Source organism: Sorghum bicolor, chromosome 4, assembly GCF_000003195.3.
Source record: "Sorghum bicolor cultivar BTx623 chromosome 4, Sorghum_bicolor_NCBIv3, whole genome shotgun sequence".
NCBI lineage: Eukaryota > Viridiplantae > Streptophyta > Magnoliopsida > Poales > Poaceae > Sorghum > Sorghum bicolor.
In genome coordinates this window covers 38,488,063-38,509,122 of record NC_012873.2, presented here as the reverse complement: position 1 = coordinate 38,509,122, position 21,060 = coordinate 38,488,063, and the positions used below count along the sequence as shown (strand labels likewise).

The 21,060-nt window shown below is 48.4% G+C and overlaps 2 protein-coding genes across 6 annotated transcripts; one reads left to right on the top strand and one right to left on the bottom strand.

The window, feature by feature from the left end:
* On the bottom strand, positions 1,551-14,858 carry LOC8077803. Of its 5 annotated transcripts, none has more exons than XM_021458778.1 (5): positions 14,687-14,858; positions 13,695-14,076; positions 11,441-13,400; positions 2,418-2,507; positions 1,551-2,278 (listed from the first exon to the last, which is right to left on the bottom strand). In XM_021458778.1, the coding sequence occupies exon 3, from the start codon at positions 13,276-13,278 to the stop codon at positions 12,136-12,138; it is 1,143 nt and encodes a 380-aa protein (XP_021314453.1). In that variant the 5' UTR covers positions 13,279-13,400; positions 13,695-14,076; positions 14,687-14,858; the 3' UTR covers positions 1,551-2,278; positions 2,418-2,507; positions 11,441-12,135. The 5 variants fall into 5 exon arrangements, with proteins under 5 accessions (XP_021314453.1, XP_021314455.1, XP_021314454.1 ...); XM_021458780.1 differs by having other exon boundaries at positions 13,984-14,076; XM_021458779.1 differs by lacking the exon at positions 14,687-14,858 and adding an exon at positions 14,402-14,667.
* On the top strand, positions 2,602-4,083 carry LOC8081686 (microtubule-associated serine/threonine-protein kinase 3). The gene has a single exon (XM_002453730.2). It carries the CDS (start codon positions 2,719-2,721, stop codon positions 4,081-4,083), a length of 1,365 nt encoding a protein of 454 aa, XP_002453775.1. The 5' UTR covers positions 2,602-2,718.

The following is a 21,060-nucleotide window of genomic DNA, read 5'->3' as shown; positions in this document are numbered from 1 at the left end:
TGATCTCCAAGTCTACTGCCCATCCTAGGACGAGACTTTCAATAGAGTAATCAAGCCATACGTCATCTTCTAGTGGGCCAACTTCCTTAGCATGAAACTACCCAAATACAACCGTAAAGGTATAGGGGTTCATACCCCCATAGGATCAAGAGCCAAATATTCAGGAGAAGATTAGTCTTGTAGTCCTCCAAAGATGAAGACTAGTCTTATTTACATATAGAAATGTAGAGTGTTGGGGATGAGTTTGGAGGAAGCTCTGGCCTGTTAGTGTCTCTTGTCTGGCTTATACCTGTGGGGTCAAGTTCTATTGGAGCCTGCTTCTAAGATTTCTTCAGTAATCAACTTCTAATTCAAGTAAATTTTTATTGTTATTATTGTTCTTTCAGTTTACAACTCTTTTGAGTACTTCAATTCTTGTCGCTCTTGGATTAAAGTAGTATTCGTAGTTTAAACGTGGTGCTTAGACTCTAGTTACTCGTATGTGCACCCTACCTTTTGGATCGGTAATTGGGAGTGATTTTATGTGTATTTGCTTGAGTGATTACATCTAGTTGCACTTGGAGATCATTGTGGCTATGGAGTTCCTGTTATTCTTGGTGGTTGTCGCCACCTAGACAGCTTGAAGCAGTGGAGGAGTATTGTCACGAGTTGGTGATTGTTCGTGGCCATCTACCAGTGATTGTGAGGGGTTCTTGTGCCTTCCCCGGCAAAGTGCCAAAGGCAATTCTATGGATTGCTCATGTCATTGAGCTACCTCACTTTGTGTGTAGTTTCTTGCAGTATCCAATTGTGTAGACGAGGTTTGTGCAACACCTCTTAGCCATCGAACCACCAAGTGTTGGTCGACACAACGGGGACTAACGTGCTGGCAAGTACGTGAAGCTCGAGAGAAAAATCTTATGTCTCCATTATGATTGCCTCATTAGATTTCTCCCAGTGATTGGAATTCATATCATTGTGATTGGTTCATCCCCTCTATATGACGGTATAAAGATTATATCTCACTATTTTACATTACCGCAAACCAGTGTAGCTTACCTTTTTGTATAGAAACTTTGCGTAGCTTACTAGTGTAAGTAGTGACTTAGTCATTGATTGAAAATAGAGATTATACTAACTAGACTTGCTTGGATAGATGGCTTGCATCTCTTGTAGAACTAGAGCAAATTTGCATTACGTCATTTATTATACTAACTCTGTGCTCTAATGAGTTTATAGAAATCTTTAAATAGGCTATTCACCCTCTCCCTCTAGCCATATTAGAACTTTTCAACTATGTGAACATCTTCATGTTTTAGGTGTTTCAGTAGTTAAAACTAATTGTTGCAGTAGGTTCATCTGGATATTGCAAAGGGTGTGTAGCCATAAATATAATTGAACTTAAATTGGTTGACCCCTTTAAAAATAAGACGTGTCCTCTTTTAAGGTATGGACAGTACTTTTTAAGTTTATGGCTGCATTCATAAAACTACTCTTTTTATAATAAATCTAATAAAATTATAAAAAGACACTCATTTGTCTACGAAACAGGGGTCAGAGCAGAGCTGCGATTCCGTCGAAACTTTTAATTGCCCTTAATCAAGTCACATTTGCATATTTGACACCATATATGTCCTGGGAACGTTTCGCGATATGCTCAGAATAGAGGTCTGGTCTGATGTTTTCTCAACACCAGGACCACAAGTATACACTGCCTTGCTAAACTCATGTCATGTGACTTGTGATCGTGACAGAGTCCCACGGTATACAGAATACAATCTCTTGTCAAACATGCACAATGTGCAGTAGGGTACACGCGTGCCAGCAACAAAGCAGTTCATAGACAGGCACGCATGTAACCGTGCCTGGCTGCCCTCCGTTTATATAGGCTTGAAAAGCCAAAACGGCGGATCCGTTGCCCGGACATCTAGAATAGCGGCTCAACGGAGGCCAGGGACGTTTCTGCTCACTATTTATGGACTGCCCACCGAATACAACCAACGGAAGCACAAGGGCCAAACATTCACAAGTCTTTTCAGCCAGTGGCCTTCCTCGGACTATTTCAACACAGCAACCGCCTAGATTCTCGGGGTGAAGAAGGCAGGCCCTAAAAAGTGGGGCACATCAATGCAAGCATTCTCCTTCTCTATTCCATTGGTGACCATGGATTGCAGAGATTGATCGGCCTTTGGACTCCGTGTGAACAGCTCGGAGGTCAGCCGAGGTATGCCCTCTTTCTTGGCAGAATGGCAGCATAGTTTGGATCTGTGTGGTTGCAATGTTCTCTCGGCTGTTGCATCTGAAAACCACAGTTGGTAGGTGTGAATAGGCATGCATGATGTGTGATGCTGGGAAAACAAATAAAATAAGCAGCTAAGTAATGAGTGCCCTTCTAAAATGTATTATGCTGTTTCAAATGATTATTAGCATAATTTTACCTTGAACGATGCCATTTACTTCCTATTAATCCTCAGTTTGCGCGCTTTGCAGTCAATATTCCACAATTATTTGCCTTCTCTTAGATGGAACTGCACATAAAAAGGCACAATCATTCCACAATCATTCATAACGTGTTGAATTGCTAGTGAAGCCCAATTATTGTATACTATACAATGCCAACCTAGTACTTTTTTCTCATGATGGCATAAAAATGGTTGCAGTTTATAACCCGGAGGCAGAGAGAACTAAGAGGATCATTCATTTGTGCATTTTTTTTGTTGGCAGAATAGCTCATAGGCAATGGCAACATCAAGAAGGGACCCTCAGCAGAATGCTAGAGTCAACCGGGGCATTCAGAACATGTCCCCAGGGCTCAAACCCAGTGAGTCTGACCAAGGGCTACGGCGTGCAAGATCCGTCCCAACCTCTCCTGATCGCAGATTATCCCCATCTCCCGCTTCAATCTCATCCAACACCTGTCGACCCGCATCATCATTCAACGCTCGCTCGACCTCATCCCGGTCCACATCTAGCTCAGCCTCTTCAAGTCACGGAAAGACACTGCACTCTGCTTCCTCCATGGCTGGTGCAAGGCAAACAAACACAATGAGAAGAAAAGCAGAAAAGCCTGGTGCCACATCTGTTTGGCCTCCAGCCCTTGCAGCTCCAAACACCTCATCCAAGGATATGACCAGGTCAGCAAAATCACCATCCACCATGCAGAAGAGTAATAATCTGTCTACAAGGCCTGGTTTTGAGAAGGCAGCAGCATCTTCCGTAAAGCCGAAATCTCAGAAAACAACCGCAGGGCCTCTTGGAGCTGGAAAAACTCAAGCTGCATCTTCCACTCGTGCTCCTGGCGCTAGAACAAAGAAAAGAATGGGAGCCGAGAATTATGTCTCTATCCAGAGGACAACAAGTGTGCCGGCGAGACAAAAAGAGAGACCAAAAATCGAGGAACAAGATGTTGAGCTGTTGATGGAATTTGATGAGACGGAGAGCATAAGCACCTCTTCCATAGAGGAGCACTTGCATGAACGGCTCCCTGACCCTGTTGATCTGAAATCTGTGGATCTCAATAGCAAGACATCCTCTAGTCCGGAGGAATACAAGAATCAAGAGAACACAGGGGGCATTTCGGAGGAGAAACATGATGGAAAGGACAATGAAGACCTGAGCACAGGTGACAGGACTTATGTTGGAAACAGTGATATAAACATCCCGAAAGAAGCAGTTGATGAATTTGAATCGGAGGAAGCTGTTGATGAAACTGGGTTGAAGAAAGATGTCTGTGCAACTGAGCTAAATGAAACTGTTGATCAGACCAAACTAAACGAAGCTGCCAGTGAAAGTGAATCAAAGGAAGCTAATGATGGAGCCAAGATAAAGCAAGTTGACTGTGAAACTGCATTAAAAGAAGCTGCTAGTGGAACTGAGTTAAGGGATGCTGTTATTGAACATGAGCTGATAGCACAAGAAAAGGCTAAAACTAAGGAGGAGAAGATAATGCAGCCAACAAAGACCGTGGAATTGGCACACAAGTGGAGGAAGGATGAAGGGAGGAGCAATGAAGCCACAGAGGAGGGCAGGAGCAAGCCTATCCAGGAAAGGAAGAACAAGGTAATGGCCTTGGTGGGCAGATTTGAGACTGCCATGTCTGGCTGAGAGTGAGCACAGATGTGAGGCACTGACGGAGCCATAGTAACAAACCTTCTTTTCATATTGCAGAGTAAAAGACTGCTCTGGTTCATGAAAATATGTACTCAACTGTGTAGGTGGATAGTTCATATGTTTCATTTCATTAATGTGACTGTTATTGTTCAAGTGACTAAAAATTGCTGATGAATATTGATGACACTTCTCCTATCACTCCTGTTTCTCTTTTTAATGAAGTGATACACAGCTCTCTTACATGTTCAAGAACCAAAAATAAAAAGATAACGCTTCTACAAGTTTGGACCTGTAACTTGTCCAAGCTCTAGTGTACATTTGTGTTATGGTGGGTCAACAGTACCAGCGAAGGACCAGGGCTACTGGCTGAGCTATGCTCGACAAGCCCGGAGCCTTGCCACTGGCTGAGAATGATCGCCAAAATTAGTAGCAGCATGCAAGGCTGTTTGAATAATTCTATTAGTGTATGCGTTTCTCTATTCTTAGCAGCTTTGTTTGTGGAGTTAGCGTGGTCAGGACCTCCTTGTGTTTAGGATCAAGTCTGTAAGAAACCAGTATAAATACTGAACCACGGCGAATGAAAAGGACAGCCTGGGATTGAGACTTTCTGTCTCCCTTGGGCACCCAGCCCTATCTCCGTCTAGTTCTTGCCATTCCCGTTCGTAGCAGCCAGCCGCCGGCCACGGCGCCATCCACTCGCCGCCGACAGTTCAAGCCTCGTCCTCCCATCTTTCACTCATACGCCTTACGCAGCCTAGCACATACCAACCTGGTATCCAGAGCCATGTCGATCCCTCCAGCCTCCACCGCCGTTCCGCCCTCCTCCACAACGGCACCGCCCGCCTCCTCCGTCCTGCCCTAGCTGCCCGCGTCTACATCGGCCCTGGTGCCGACCTCCTCGCAGCCACTGGCACAGGACGTGCAAGGGGGGCCGCGCGCGGTCTTCACCCCGGAGCAGACGACGGCCGCCATCGTCGACCTCAGCCACGGCATGGCCGAGCTGCGGCTGACGATGAACTCCGTGCTCCAGCTCTTCAACAACCCACCGCTGCAACAACCGCTCCTGCCGCAGATCAACCCGTCGGGCGCGATCCAGCCCTCAGCGGCGGCCTCCTACACCTACGGGATGACCCACCAGGCAACGCCCTCGACGTCACCGCTGCCACCTTCGTCGTCCGTCCCGATCACCCAGCTCCGCTTTCCGCCGTCGCCGTCCCAGATCCCGCCATGGGCGCTGAGCTACTCCGGGCCGGTCTACACATCGGTGCCTCCTCGGTCGCACGTGCCCGAGCATGGCGCGCCGACGATGTCGGGTACCCTCTACAGCGGCACCAACGGCCTCCTCATCCCGGGCGGCAACCTGGCGCCCTCAGCACCATCCTACCCCGAGACCGGCTACGAGGGGGGCGCCCCTGCAGCAGCGCAACACAATGGGCCGCCCAAGTTCCACAGGATCGAGTTCACAACGTACGACGGCTCCGTCGATCCGCTAAATTGGCTCACGCATTGTGAGCAATTCTTCCGGGGCCAACTCACGCCGGCATCGCAGCGCACCTGGATGGCGTCCTACCACCTCACGGGCGACGCCCAGACATGGTATTATGCCCTCGAGCAGGACGAGGGCCAGCCGCCATGGGATCGGTTCAAGGAACTGTGTCGCCTTCGCTTCGGACCGCCAATTCGCGGCTCCCGCCTGGCAGAGCTGGGCCGGTTGCCCTTCCACTCCACAGTGGAGGAGTTCACGGGTCGTTTTCAGGCGGTCCTTGCTCACGCACGGGACATCTCCACCCGCCAGAAGGCGGAACTCTTCGTGGGTAGATTACCTGACCACATCCGCGCGGACGTGGAAATGCACGACCCCGGCGACCTCCAGACGGCCATGTACCTGGCGCGCATGTTCGAGCGCAAGGCCGCAGCCTTCGCCGCACCTGCACAGCGTGGCACCCGCCCTCCCCAACGGCTGTCTCCTTCGGCTCGCCCCGCTGCTGGGGGAGGCAGTACGACCGTTGCGCCCGCTCCTACGACGCTGAACCCGACCGGATCCGCTACACCCACCCGCACCTTCCGTCGCTTGACACCGGCGGAGATGCAGGAACGCCGTCGCCAGGGCCTCTGCTACAACTGCGACGAGCAGTACGTGCGTGGGCACGTGTGCCCCCGCCTGTTCTTCCTGGAGGTGGACGACTTCCACGACGGCGACGCGGAGGCCATAGATGCAGTCCTGCCCGAGGAGCCCGCCGCCGCAGTGGACGCTCACGCTCACACCCTTGTCGTTTCTGTACACGCTCTTGCAGGAATCAGGACGTACCACACCATGCTCCTGCCCGTGACGATCAAGGGCGAGCGCCTCCTCGCCCTCCTGGACACCGGCTCCACCCACACCTTCCTCCAGGGTGCGGCCATGCGGCGCCTTGGTCTCACTCCTAAGGGGGGTGACTAGTTCCGCGTCACGGTGGCCAACGGCGAGCGCGTGCCGTGTGAGGGGATCGCCCGAGACGTGCCCGTCGACATCAGCGGGGTGCCCTTCTCCATCACCTGTGTCGGGCTCGCGCTCGGCTGCTTCGACTTCATCCTCGGCGTCGACTTCCTCGGCACGCTAGGGCCCCTCACCTGGGACTTCGAGGGGCTCACTGTGTCCTTCTTGCACGAGGGACGCCACATCACGTGGCAGTGTGTGGGCGCCCCGGGTGCGCCCTCCGAGCAGCGGTCGTTGGCCACGATCGCTTCGGACCCGCACCACCCGCTGCTGGACGAGCTCCTACTTCAGCACGACACCGTCTTCGACACACCACGCGGCCTTCCACCAGCCCGCCCCTACGACCACCGCATACACCTGCTGCCCGGGACAGCGCCGGTGGCAGTACGGCCGTACCGGTACCCTCAGTTGCAGAAGGATGAGCTCGAGCGGCAGTGCGCCGCCATGCTGGAGCAGGGCATCATCCGCCCTAGCACTTCGCTGTTCTCAACGCCCGTGCTCCTCGTCAAGAAGGCGGATGGGTCGTGGCGCTTCTGCATCGACTATAGCGCGCTCAACGACCGGACGTCCAAGGACAAATTCCCGATCCCGGTGGTTGACGAGCTCCACGGGGCCAAGTACTTCACCAAGCTCGACCTCCGCTCGAGGTACCACCAGGTGCGCATGCACCCAGCGGACATCAAGAAGACGGCGTTCCGCACACACCACGGCCACTTCGAGTTCCTGGTGATGCCGTTTGGGCTCTCCAACGCCCCTGCGACATTTCAGGCACTGATGAACGACGTGCTCCGCCCCTTCCTCCGCAGGTTTGTGCTAGTTTTCTTCGACGACATTTTGATCTACAGCACGTCGTGGTCCGAACACCTACAACATGTCGGCCTTGTCTTCACCGCCCTACGAGCCCACGGCCTCTTTTTGAAGAGGTCGAAGTGCTCCTTCGGGGCTCTCTCCGTCGCCTACCTCGGCCACGTCATCTCCGCCGACGGGGTCGCCATGGACAACGACAAGGTGGCCGCTGTCGCCTCATGGCCGCCGCCGCGCTCTCCACGCGGGGTGCGTGGCTTCCTGGGCCTCGCCGGCTACTACAGGAAGTTTATCCGCGACTTCGGCTCCATCGCGGTCCCCCTCACACGTCTCCTGCGGAAGGAGGCATTCGTCTGGACAGCGGAGGCAGACGAGGCCTTCGCTGCCCTCAAGCGAGCGCTATCGTCGGCGCCGGTTCTACAGATGCCAGACTTCAGGCGCCAGTTCATGGTCGACTGCGACGCTTCCGGCACAGGGTTCGGCGCCGTCCTACACCAGGGCGGGGGACCCCTGTCCTTCTTCAGTCGACCCTTCGTCGCCCGCCATGTGAAGCTGGCGGCCTACGAGCGCGACCTCATTGGGCTGGTTCAAGCAGTCCGACACTGGCGCCCGTACTTGTGGGGGCGCCGGTTCCTCGTCCGCACCGACCACTACAGCCTGAAGTTCCTCCTGGACCAGCGGCTGTCCACCGTGCCCCAGCACCAGTGGCTCAGCAAGCTGTTCGGGTTCGACTTCACCGTCGAATACCGCCCTGGGCGGCTCAACTCGGCGGCCGACGCATTGTCCCGCCGCGATGAGGAGACCGCGGCGCTCTATGCCCTCCCCGGGCCGTCCTTCGACCTCTACGCCGACATTCGCCGCGCCACCGCTGCCGACCCGGTCGCGTGCGACCTGTTGCAGCAGCTGGAGGCTGCTTCTCTAGGCGAGCCGTGGGCAGCCGACGACGGTTTCCTCCTCCACGGCAAGCGCATCTACGTGCCTGCCACCGACGACTTGCGCCACCAGGTGGTGGCCTTGGCTCACTCGGCGGGGCACGAGGGGGTTCAAAAAACCCTTGTGCGCCTCCGCACAGACTTCTATATCCCCGGAGACCGCCAGCTGGTGCACGACTTCGTTCGCTCCTGCGACGTGTGCCAGCGGAACAAGACGCCGACGACACAGCCAGCCGGCCTACTTCAACCCTTGGACGTTCCGTCGCAGGTGTGGGCGGATATCTCCATGGACTTCATCGAGGGGCTTCCGAAGGTGCACGACAAGTCTGTGGTCCTGACGGTGGTGGACCGCTTCTCGAAGTACGCCCACTTCATCGCGCTTAGCCACCCCTACACCGCCGCCTCCGTCGCCCGTGCCTTCGGGATCGTGCGCCTGCACGGCTTCCCCAGCTCCATCGTCAGCGATCGCGACCCTGTCTTCACCAGCACTCTCTGGCGCGACCTCTTTAAATGTGCAGGTGTCAAGCAGCGGCTCAGTACGGCCTTCCACCCTCAGACGGATGGCCAGTCCGAGGTCGTCAACAAGATCATCGCAATGTACTTGCGTTGTGCAACAGGTGATCGGCCTCGTTCGTGGGTCGACTGGCTCTCCTGGGCGGAGTACTGCTACAACACCTCGTACCACACGGCGCTCCGGGCGTCGCCGTTCAAGATTGTGTATGGCCGACCCCCGCCACCCCTCCTGCCACACCACACCGGGACGGCCCAGACGGAGGCGGTGGACGCCATGCTGCGGGACTGCGACGCGTTCCTCGAGGAGGTTCGCGAGCGTCTTCTTCAGGCCCAGCAGTACGCCAAGCGCCACTACGATGAGCACCATCGCGAGGTGGAGTTCGACGTGGGCGCATGGGTGCTGCTCCGACTTCTCCATCGACCCACCCATGCGCTCGCTTCGCCGTCCAAGGGCAAGCTGCGCCCACGCTACGCCGGGCCGTTCCAGATCGTCGAGCGCATCGGGCCAGTGGCTTATCGTCTCCGACTCCCCGCGAACGCGCGCCTGCATGACGTCTTCCACGTGGGGCTGTTAAAGCCTTACAACTACGCTGGCTCACCACCATCAGCACCAGTCGTGCTGCCACCGGTTCAGGACGGGCGACTACTGCCAGCCCCTGAGCAGGTCATACACGCCCAGCTTCGTCGCGGCGCATGGCGCATCCTCGTCAAGTGGCAAGGCCTTCCAGACGACGACGCCACCTGGGAGCCCCTGGACGACTTCAAGACTCTCTACCCGGATGTGCAGCTCGAGGACGAGCTGTTTGTCGAGGCGGGAAGAGATGTTATGGTGGGTCAACAGTACCAGCGAAGGACCAGGGCTACTGGCTGAGCTATGCTCGACAAGCCCGGAGCCTTGCCACTGGCTGAGAATGATCGCCAAAATTAGTAGCAGCATGCAAGGCTGTTTGAATAATTCTATTAGTGTATGGATGCATGTCTGTGCCTTGAATTAGCGTTTCTCTATTCTTAGCAGCTTTGTTTGTGGAGTTAGCGTGGTCAGGACCTCCTTGTGTTTAGGATCAAGTCTGTAAGAAACCAGTATAAATACTGAACCACGGCGAATGAAAAGGACAGCCTGGGATTGAGACTTTCTGTCTCCCTTGGGCACCCAGCCCTATCTCCGTCTAGTTCTTGCCATTCCCGTTCGTAGCAGCCAGCCGCCGGCCACGGCGCCATCCACTCGCCGCCGACAGTTCAAGCCTCGTCCTCCCATCTTTCACTCATACGCCTTACGCAGCCTAGCACATACCAATTTGCTTCTGTGATGAAAAGTAAAAAGATTGTTTTGGGAGGGTCTCACATGAACCCAAATTCTCTAACCAAAGGCACCCAACTACTAGCACATTTTCATCTTCAGACACTATACCCATAAGCATCCCTATGGATTAAAGGTTTGCCCAACCAAAATATTTTGCATCTCTCAATTCCAAAATTTTCAAATTTCATTTTCTGCACTTAGCCCCAAAATAAGTGAATGACTTCAGTGTGCCTATACCAGTTCAGAGTTGAACATGCTATCCAGCGAAATCCATTGGCCACACAAAATCTTTGTGCTTGATCCATTTCAATCTAGTTCACTATTGATTAATATAATCTTGACTTCGATTCATATGAGCTTCATATGTTTAATTTCTTTCTATACTCTCTGAATATCATGGTCATAAAAAATGTGTATATGTTAATTAACAGTCCAATTTCTTTCTAATCAGCATCAGCCACAGAAATCGCTCTTTTTTTTATTACATAGAACAATGCATGCACAATCACCCCTATGGACGCAGATCAATGTGGTTCCCCAACAACAACAACAACAAAGCCTTTTAGTCCCAAGCAAGTTGGGGTAGGCTAGAGTTGAAACCCAACATGAGCCCCTAGTCACAGATCAATGTGGTTACCCACTCCAGTTAAATCTAGTCCATCTAAACACACTCCAATTGGCCACATTATAACTTTGCATGATCACCTAGATATGAATTTGCATTCGCTACATTTCCAATATGTTTGCCTAAGTTTAGCAAGTGAAGGCCATGATATTAAAATTATTCTACTTCCATATTACTGATTAATTTGAAGTTCAAAAAGATGCAACATGGATATCTAGGAAATATGGAGCTTGAAGACAGACTGCAGGACAAGGCAATCTCCAATATAGAAATCTCCAATATAGATATATGCATGCATGAATTCAATTTCCCTACATCTCATGAGAGCGAAATGAAACTGAGTTCTAAATTCTGCTTATACACATAACAGGCAACAACACAAACTAAAGGTAAAAAACCTGAAAATAGAACCCATTGTAGATGAATATAAACAGTCAAGATATGGATTAAATGTTTTGTACTTGCATAACCTAACAGAAAGGAGACTGTGTATTTAAACAGTTTATGTTAAATACAATAACGGAACAGTTAGAACAAATATTCAGAGTATGGCTTGTCAAACTATATTTTGTAACTTTTACCAGTTGTGAGGGGTTGACAGGCAAAACATAACAAACATCAAAAAAATTTTAGTATCTACATTCTCGAAAGTCAATAGTACAAATGTAACAATTTATACCACACTAGTGCCATAGGCTTACCGATCAACATCTTTTTGTCCTGGAAGCCCTGTACTGAATCTGCTTTGCACCTTGCATCGTGTACAGTCTTGACTCCTCACTGGTGCACAGAAGCACAAAATGGATGTCTTTCTATGATCAACATTCTCTAGAAGTTATGAGATCTTCACTTATTTTGATGGAGCAGTCTTAATAGTGAGCCATGGAGTTCACCAGAACAGGATCTTCAGTTGCCTATCAATAAATTATGAAAATATACACCATGCACCATAGGAGACACACCATGCTGAGAAGATTTGGTGTCTGCTACATATGAGACTAAGAATGTCAAAACATCCTTTGAGTAGCAGAGATGAAACAGAAGTAACACCTCAGCTGCAGTAAGTGTATGGAGGCAGGCTTGGACTTCGCAAGGCAACAGAGATGAAATAGGAAGAAACACCTCAGCTGCATATATGCGCAGAAGTAAGTCAGGACTTGGATGTTCACATGGAATTTGTGGAGAAGTACGCTGGGCAAGGCTCACACTTCATCATTGTCACATTTGGTGCTACGACCTCAGCTGGATGCATTTTCTAAGTCGTGCAAACATCCACATACCATTGACTGATGGTGCATGTGACAAAGATAGGATTTTGAGCTTTCAATCCTCTTGCCTGATAGGCAAAAATCAAACTCTGTAGAAAGATTAATCCATTTGCATCCTAACTGATTAGTCATGAATTCATTTTTTCAAGTACCAGTGATGCATTGACTCCAAGCAGCTGAGGATTTGTCTCTGATAGAGCCTTGAAGTCTTGCAATGAAACTGAGTGCATTTGCGGACATGTAGTGGCACTTCGACCATGGACCTGATTTTGCAGCTGCACACCAATTAATAGCTTTTGACCCAACTGTTGTTTTAGTGCCATATGATTTATTCGATCATGCTGAGATCTTGCTGATATTAGCTCCATACAAGATCCAATAAGTTGTTTCAAGAAAAAATCAACTCCATTATTCAATGAATTAGCACATTCTAATGACACACCATCTAACCCTTCTGTTTCTGCTATTCTTCCCATACGCTGTCTCAGTGATGAAGTATCACACAGCTGACCAAGGTCATAACAACAAACAGAGTTATCACTGCTAGAACTAGAGGGAAGTGTCAAAGTTTTCAAATTCCCACCAAAATGACCAATATGACAAGAACAGAAGGCAGCCCCTAGTGGGGCAGTTATGGGACATCGAGCATGCTCTGCAACCGCTTCCACATGTTCTCTACCAGAGATACCAGTACAGTTGCTATTTGTGGAATCAGATAAATTTGAATATGCATTCTCCACACGTGATCGTTTGGACAGTTGTTCCACAAGTTCACTTTGTTGAGGCTGCGGAAATCTCTTCAGTTTGGTCAAATGCACAGCACCATTCTCCTGGAGAACATGTGCATTTCTGCTTTGTGGATAGTGGTCCTTCACATGATGATGCAGAACATCACTAATGTCAGAGACAGGGACTGTAGGACTTAAAACATGATTTGAATTCTTGGCAACTCCAATTGATTTAGGTGTACTGACTGTCGGTGGGCTACTGGCTTGGCAGGCATTGTGGAGAATAGAGCAAATGAGGTGGTTATGAAGCTGAATGTTATCATGGCCGAGTATTGTGAGGCAGAACTTGTCAAATAGAGTCTTGCTCAGCTTCAAAGACAAAAACCTCTGCAGGTGCTCAAAGTACTTCTTTGCTCGCTCTGAACCAATCCTCTTAACTAGTTTTAGTTTGATTTCCCCAAGGTTAATACGAGTCCTCTGCCCAGCCACTGGTGATGGTAGTGGGAGAAAATTTTTTGGCGGTGGTGGTGTCGATAATGGCATCTCTTAGAAATGGGATTCCATACAATCAGGACATGAATATAAGTTCAAAGTAAATTTTCAAGTTTTCTGGCTCCTCTAATCCAATATGTCCCAGTACACAAATCAACCAACAGGAGAACTAACTGCAATTAATAACAAAATATGTTAGAAATGTGTAAGACAAATAAAAAAACAAGAGCAAAAAAATGCTGTTTGGTCCAGGTTCAATTAATTAAGAACCAACGGAACAGTTTTAAAACTGGATTAGGTCCCATAACCTTGCTAATCAATCGAAAGATTAGGCTTGACATGAAAATGAAACTTTAGAACCTCACTTTGAAGCAAAAAAGTCTAACAAACAACAACATTAAATCCACAAAGAGCAAATGAAGGTACACAAGAAGATAAGTAATGCATGAATTAGAGGTTGTCATTACGGAGTTCTGCACCAATACTGCTGGAGGTTTAGCAATAGGCTTTTAATGCCGGATGAAATTTCATAGTATTTGCTTCCATCAGTGTCCCAGTGAGCTAATATGTGCAGAGGCTGCCCTGATGGCTGATGCAACATCTAAAGGTGCAGACCGTGCAGAGTAGCAGGTCGAGGAGAAATACTCATGTCACCAAAGTTGGATCTTGTTAGCTGACGAAGCAGTAAGCTAGAAGGTTCTAGCACAATAAAGACCATAGGAAGCTTATTCAATCCAGTTCTGCAACCCTAACCACCTTTTTATGCATAAACCCAAGGGAAGTCTTCTGAGCTCTTCCGGCGCAGCAAAACCCAACAGCCAGTGACAAAATCGAGAATCTAATGAGAACCTACAAAGTAAAAGTGTGCAGGGATCCCAGAGTCAGAGGCAAGACCATAGTGAGCCACAGCAGCAGGGTTCGAAACAAAAATCATAAGTAAAGAAAGGCAACGCGCCCCCGAGCACGGAGCTCCCCTGATTCTAAATTCCGGTGAAAGCACGACGAGCCAAGCTAGGGTTTTGGCCCGATCACCAACAGAACGAGCTCGCTCCATTTCCCAACACGAAATTCAGCCGGATGCGGGAGCGGAAAAAAAATAGTTCCCAAACGCGTAGCAAACTTGGGCACGGCAACAGTGCGCAATTCAAAACTGATTCCCCTGCTCGGGGCGCACCCGGGCTCCCCTGATCCGACCCGCGCCACCCCGAATTCTGGCAGGGGGCTAGGGTTTCGCGCCAAATTCCAAACTCCCCGGCGAGGCGGACGGCGGCGACGGCCGACGGATGCAGCGGACCGCCCGTAGGAGCAGCGCGAGACGAGCACCATTTGGGGGGTGGGGACAATGCCGCCCCGCAACGCGCGCGCGCATGGGGCCTGGGCAATCGCGGTGCGAGACAAGTGGGGTGGGTGGAGGGCAGATATACTGTTGGGTTCGGGGAGTGGAGGAAGCTCAGCTCACCTTGCTGCTGGTGCTCGCGCGAGACGAGGAAGCGAGGAGGAACAGTCGGTGGAAGGGACAAAGCGCTGCTGGGCTGGGCTCCCGGCTGCTGACGGAGGAGCAGTTGCTCGTGGCCGAGCGTCTCTTTTGCTGCTGCTGGCGTGTGCGGGCGGTGCGAGGCCAGGGTGACTGCTCTCAGGCCTTGCCTCGGCTGGGTGGCGGCGTTGGTGTTCTTTCTTTGTCTAAGGGCCTGTTTATTGGGAACGAAAATTTTTTGATGTCACATCGGATATGTCGGAAGAATGTCGGGAGAGGTTTTTAGAAACTAATAAAAAAACAAATTACATAGCTCGCCAGGAAACTGCAAGACAAATTTATTAAACATAATTAATCTGTCATTAGCATATGTGGGTTACTGTAGCACTTAAGGCTAATCATGGAGTAACTAGGCTTAAAAGATTCGTCTCGCGATTCTTAACTAAACTGTGTAATTAGTTTATTTTTTTATCTACATTTAATGTTCCATGCATGTGTTCAAAGATTCGATGGGATGGATGAAAAAATTTTGGGTAGGGAACTAAACAGGGCCTAAGTTCCTAAGACCTTGTTTAGTTTCCAAAAATTTTACAAAATTTTTCAGATTCTCCGTCACATCGAATCTTAGACGTATGCATGGAGTATTAAATATAGATAAAAATAAAAACTAATTGCACAGTTTGATCGAAATTGACGAGATGAATCTTTTGAGCCTAGTTAGTCCATAATTGGACAATATTTGTCAAATACAAACGAAAATGCTACTATTCCTATTTTGCAAAATTTTTTGGAAGTAACTCTCTCTCTCTCCCCCTCTCTGGCCTGTGGGTGCGGGATTTCGAGTTGGGGCTTTCCTTTCGTCGCGGTACGGATGAGAACGAATTGGATATGGGTTAATATCATATTTATTTTTATATTACTAGTCAGACTAGTATTTAAATGTATATAATATTAATTATATCAGATAACGGATATTGACATCATAAATATACGCTTTAAGTATTCGAATATGGATATGTTATCAGATGTTAAATATTCGGACTCGAATACAGATAGATCTGAAATCCTCTAAACGAATTCAAACTTAAATACGGTCGAACAATATCCATACCGTTTTAGAGTGAACATGCACGAGTCAAATTTAGGGTGGGACTAGGCTTTGAGTGTGAATCTTTAACTCGGACTTGGGAGAGTTTCTCTTTATTTAGATCGGCATGCCAGGGTTTACTGGAGCACTGGCACGCTAGGGCTCTAGCACACCTAGGGTGCCCGCCTTCTTCCCCTTCTCCGTCCTCCCCCCTAGTCACTGCTTTCTTTTCTAACTTCGGCGAGCTCGATCCCCGCCATTTTCTCTAACTCCAACGAGACTCCTCCACCCCTAACCTGGGTCGGCCATCGCTACCAACGCCAGGGGCCCTAAACTGCCCGGCCACCATCCTCATCGCCCAGTGTTGGTATAAATTAACTACACCCTAATAATAAGTATAATCAGATTATCCGCAAGCGCAGATATATATATTGATCAGCACTTCACCAAGATCAATTCGATTTTAATATCGAACCCAAAGGAACAATAGGTGATTTGTGACTTAGTCTATAACTTCTTAATCTAAGGGGGTACAATCAATCTAGAAAACTATTGAGAATGAGGGCTAATGTACTCTTGTTCTAATAACCGCTAAACTTTGTATAATATCGTCTTATCGGGCAAGTAACCCGAATAGGAGAAGAAACAGAGTAATCTCCTATCAGGCACTTATAAGCCTATCGATCCTATCAACGGGAAGTGGACTATAGAGAAATCAACGTAGCTATAAAGTTACCACTGTCCGGTTGATCAGGGGACATTCACAAGCTACTATAGCTCAGATACCACGTCTATGCTACGAATCACTACTCCGACCTAAGAGCTACCCAAATCGTAGTACTCATTATAGTATGAGTTGTAAACCAAAGAACAAATAAAAACAAGTTACATACTTGAATGGTAAATACAAAAGTACCTCAGAACGTAGCTCCAGGCAAGGGAGCCGAATCCAGACGAATACAGCTCCTGAGGAAGCTCCGACAGGCCGAGACTCCTCCGAATCTCTACTCCTCTACTCTATTTCTCTAATCTCTATCTTGATTGCTAGCCTAGATCTAGTGGATCTCTATCTAATGCTGTGACTCTTCATCTCTTGATCTGGCCTCCTCCAGGGGGGTCTAGCCTTCTATTTATAGCCTAGTGGGATGGATACGCGTCGTTGGATCAAACCAATTTAACAAGCGGCCAAGATGGCTCCTCGGAGGCGGTGGAGGAAGGTTCCGGAAGGGGGGCCAAAACCCTAATAGGGGGGCGCCGACCGGCGCTAGGGTGGGGTCGGCCGGCCCCACCTAGCGGCTGCTAGCCCCCCTGTTGCGTCGAGTGTCTTCTAGAGTATTCCTAATTCCTTTGGTGTCATCCTTCCGTTGTGGATAAGTTTCGTGGTCGATTAGCACTTAAATCCCTCTTTTCAGCTCTTTCTGAAATAATCCCTAAAAACACAGAATATGCAAAACTCGTAGAAATTGTCAGTGATAAGCCTATTCTAGTAGATATTCATATGTGGTGGAGAAATAAATGCTAACAAATTTTGTGAGTTAATAGGTGTCAACAATTACCCCCACACTTAGGCTTTTACTCATCCCGAGAAAAAGATTGGTTCTATCATAAAGAATAAACATTTAATGCATAACATGGAAATTAAATTATATAAAACTAGTCTAGGCATCACGCATTGTGGAAATTTAAAGTGTTTATCATGAATTCTATAGTGATTGTAGAGTAGGATAGCTTAAAATAGATTACTCTCTTCCTTAAATTTTGTCTACCAGAGAGTAAGTGGAGTTTGCAAATAAAACATAGCTTCGACCTAGTAATTGTAGTGGCATCAACGGTTGTGATATTAATTTGATATTCATAACTAGGGAGGGAAATATCATATTCCTAGATCAGACAAATCGTGCACTCCTTGGCATATTATGTTGCAGGGACCATGAGCTCTCTCTCTCTTTTTTCGAATCGAGGTTCCGGATACTTGTTCCTTTTTATTTCCCCGTGATCTATCTTTTTGAGGATTTGGACACTTGTCCCTTTTTATTTCCTCGGATTTCTTTATGAATAGCTCATGCCTCCTTCATAATAATGCTTCAAGAGTGTGTATTATGTTTTTATTTATGATACTGGAAATATGATAAATCTCTCGACCAAAGCCATAATAATTAACAGTAGTAAAAAGTATCTAGACCTCTAATGAGTTTTGGTGATTAATGGCAATGTTGATTACCATGACTAACGTGTGTTTTGCAGAGGCAAAGTCATTTATGTTAGGTCATGGTAATGGTGATCGATGGACTAGATCGTTCATGCCTACTTAATGGTGAAAATCGTTTTGGTTTTCAAAGGATGGTTGGACATCGTCGGGACTAGACTAGGTCTAAGTGCAATATGGTGAAGAAGGGCACTTAGAGTAGTTTAGAACTTTGTTTTTCCTTTGACCGTACTATTATGGGGGCATTGAACGGGTACCTTGACCTAGGCAAGGCTTTAGGTTTAGGTGTGGTGCACACTTGGTAAATCTAGCACTAGGCAGCTCTGAGAAAGTCCTTAGATCGAGAGAAACAAACTTTGTTTTGGAAAGATCGAGTTCCGACGAAGTTTGGGTGCCTAAAGAGGCACCGGACGCTACATCGGACGCTCTGTGAGCGCTTCTGGTGGGGCTGACTTTAGTCAGAGTGACTGGGTGCCTAGGGTTAGGCACTGAACGCTCGCACCGAACTCACCGGGGAGCATCCGGTCTCATACCCAGGGAGGTCTGTAGTTGACCAGGGCACCGGACGCTAGCACCGGACTCGTCGGGGAGCGTTCGGTCCCATACCCAGGGAGGGTGTAAGTTTTCCCTCTCACTGGACGATGGCATCTGACCCACTGAGGGTGCATCTAGTGCACTATCTGAGAAGGTAGAGTTAGCCGTTAATGTGTCACCGGACGCTCTGTGCAGTGCGTCCGGTGCAACATTATGTGCGTCCGGTGCTCCCGTTTTTAGTGGAAAACGGTTGGCCGGCCCTTGGACTTGATGGGGATTATTTATACTCCTCCACCTCGTCCATAGGAGCTCTCTTGCCCATTTGATCAGTAGAGAAACACCTTGTGGTGCAAGAGAGAAGCAAGAGCCTAGAGAGGATTGAGAATTGAGTGATTTCTTGAGTGAATCCTTCTCTAGTTGAGTTCCAAGAGTTCAAGTGTCCATCCACCACTCTCTATAGCCTTGTTTGGGTCAAGTGAGAGTTTTTTGCTTGTTACTCTTGGCGATCGCCATCACCTAGACGGTTCAGTGGTGATTGGAGGCATGAAGACCGCTCAGAGTTCTTGTGGGTGGCTCATGTCAAGCTTGTGAGCGGTTTTGGGCGATTCACCGCGACGGAGTGTCGAAGAATCAGCCCGTAGAGAGCACTTGGTCCTTGCACGGACCAAGGGGGAGCAAGACCCTTGCGCGGGTGCTCCAATAAGGACTAGTGGGGAGTGGCAACTCTCGGATACCTCGGCAAAACATCACCACGTTCCTCTTGCTCTACTCCTTTACTTTCTAGCATTTACTTTGAGTATTTACATTCCTATAATTCCCATGGTAGAATAGGATTGGAACTAGATTGCAAAACTTTTATCCGGTAGCTCTCTAGATCACACTAGGCACAAGGGGTTGAATTGGAGCTTATAGGTTGCTTAAATTTTTAGAGATGCCCAATTCACCCCCCCTCTTGGACATCTTGATCCTTTCAACTAGAATGGTTATTTTTATTATTTGATTCCACTACAAAGAGAGGTGAAGCTAATTGTTTTTTTTACCTTTTTAAAATAAAATCTCCAAAGACAAATTATCAGGAATTGAGTACTCATTATTTTGCTATCTTGCTTTCCACAATAACTTAAGCAAACATGAAGTACTATAAATTTCACAATCATCATGACTCTAAAAAAGTGTTATATAATTTATTTTCAAGTCATAGATTAAATGGTGTTTATTATTTCTTAAAAATATTTAATATAAAGATTTACTATTCGGATAACAATTCAAAGATGAAATATATGCAATTATAACGTAAATAACTCAAACCTGACCGTGACAGAAGCGAGAGCAGAGACGAGCAAGCAGGGCGTCGGCCGGCCCCACCTTGGCGTCGGCCGGCCACACCATTGGGCAATGTGGGCCCCGCTTTGCTGTGCACGGTCTTGGTTTGATTGTGTTCAGAATTATGCTATTTTTGCGATCGAAGTTTCGTTTCCTGATTGCGATGTGCCTCCCCCACACTTGTTTTCATGTATACTTTCCTGCGCAATATGTGGAGACAAACACATACAAAAAATAGAGAATAGAGTAGATAAAAGATAAGGCACTTTATTTATTCATGGAGGTGATATAATTTAATAGACGCTTTAACCACGGAGCAAACGACTACCCTAGCTCAATAGGCTTTGTCCTAAGAAAATTTTATGACTCAACTGACCTAACTAACTAACTAACCAAACCTAGCGGAATTGTGTCTTATTAATAGGTAACTGGGCAACTATGGTTGCTCTTTATTGTTGAGGCCCTGAATTTCTTCTTGGAGGGCTGCAACCTCCGCTTCAAGCTTGTCTTCATCATGCCTGAGGCTGCGGATCAACTTGAGGCTAATCCCCAACTGCTTGTCCATGCCTTCTATGAGCTTGTCCCTTAGATTGTTGGAGTTCTCCATCCCCTTGACAATGTCAGAGAGACCTTCAAGCTTCTCATTGAGGGTGCGTAGGGTAGGAGCTGGCTTCTTGGACACTTTTTCCAGTGCTAATGCTGGTGCTGCTCTCTTCCTATTGGGTTTGGACTTTGGTGCGATATGCTCAACGTAGCATACTTCGTTAGGGCTTGCATGAACCCCTTGGATAACAGGATGAGTAGTTGTGTACTTGGCACATATCAGCTTCCCCTTCTTGTTGGTTTGGACCGACAAGAGCCGTTCATTGGCCTTAGGTGGAAGAAGCGGAGTACCCTTCGGGATAGCAATTTGCTTCCCCTTAGCACCTCCTTCAAGTAGCAATCTTGTAGGAGGAGGAGAAAGAGCAGATGGATCTTGTACATCGGGGCACTGTAGCGACTTGCTTTGGCGGCACAACGGCGAGAGGCTTTGGCTGCGCGAGGACGAGGGCCTTCGAGTCATCACTGGGGATGTTGTTGAAGTCTGCGCCGTTGGAGACGACTACCTTGTCTGCCATTGCTAATAGATCTAGATTGGAGAGCTTCTCTGAGGAAAGAGGTGGCTGGTTATGGGATACTATCGAGGAGGGTCTAGGTACATATTTATAT